The sequence below is a fragment of the Nestor notabilis genome, unplaced genomic scaffold (genome assembly GCF_000696875.1).
Source record: "Nestor notabilis isolate BGI_N333 unplaced genomic scaffold, ASM69687v1 scaffold21048, whole genome shotgun sequence".
Lineage (NCBI taxonomy): Eukaryota > Metazoa > Chordata > Aves > Psittaciformes > Psittacidae > Nestor > Nestor notabilis.
Window position 1 is genome coordinate 9,569 of NW_009939000.1, and position 410 is coordinate 9,978.

At 61.5% G+C, this 410-nt stretch overlaps 1 protein-coding gene across 1 annotated transcript in view; it reads right to left on the reverse strand.

Moving 5' to 3' along the window:
• The window catches only part of ASAP3 (ArfGAP with SH3 domain, ankyrin repeat and PH domain 3), a gene marked incomplete at both ends in the record, with an annotated part of 9,641 nt that extends 9,552 nt beyond the window's left edge, over window positions 1-89 (reverse strand). Inside the window, one exon of the mRNA XM_010019652.1 lies at window positions 17-89. Within this exon, the coding sequence (XP_010017954.1) occupies window positions 17-89 (73 nt within the window). The remainder of the gene's footprint in view (window positions 1-16) is intronic.
• Window positions 90-410: the final 321 nt, after the last annotated feature.

The window sequence follows — 410 nt, forward strand, 5'->3', positions numbered from 1 at the left end:
CTCTCGAAGAACTCACTGAGCCCAGAGACGTGAATGGCTTTCACATATTTCCTGATCCTCTGGAGCACAGCTTGGTCCCCATCCAGGCTCTGCGGAGAAGGAAAACAAGCGGAGCTCAGGAGCCCTGCCAAGCACAGCCAGCGCTCAGCCCCACTGCTGCTGCTCTGCCATGCAGATGTGTGGGGCAGCAGCCAAGCCACACCCAAGCTCCCGGCACTGCAAAAGGAGCTGGAGGCATCCCGGGAACACCAGAGCCCTGCCAGGCTTGTGGCGCCCATGGCTCTGGCTGCCCCAGAGAGGTGGGTTGGAGCAAGCTGTAAGGGGTGAGAGGCTTGGCCAGCACACCCAGCACCTCTCTGGATCCCAGCAACCATGGGAAATGCCTCCCTGGCTCTCACAGGGGCTGTTCC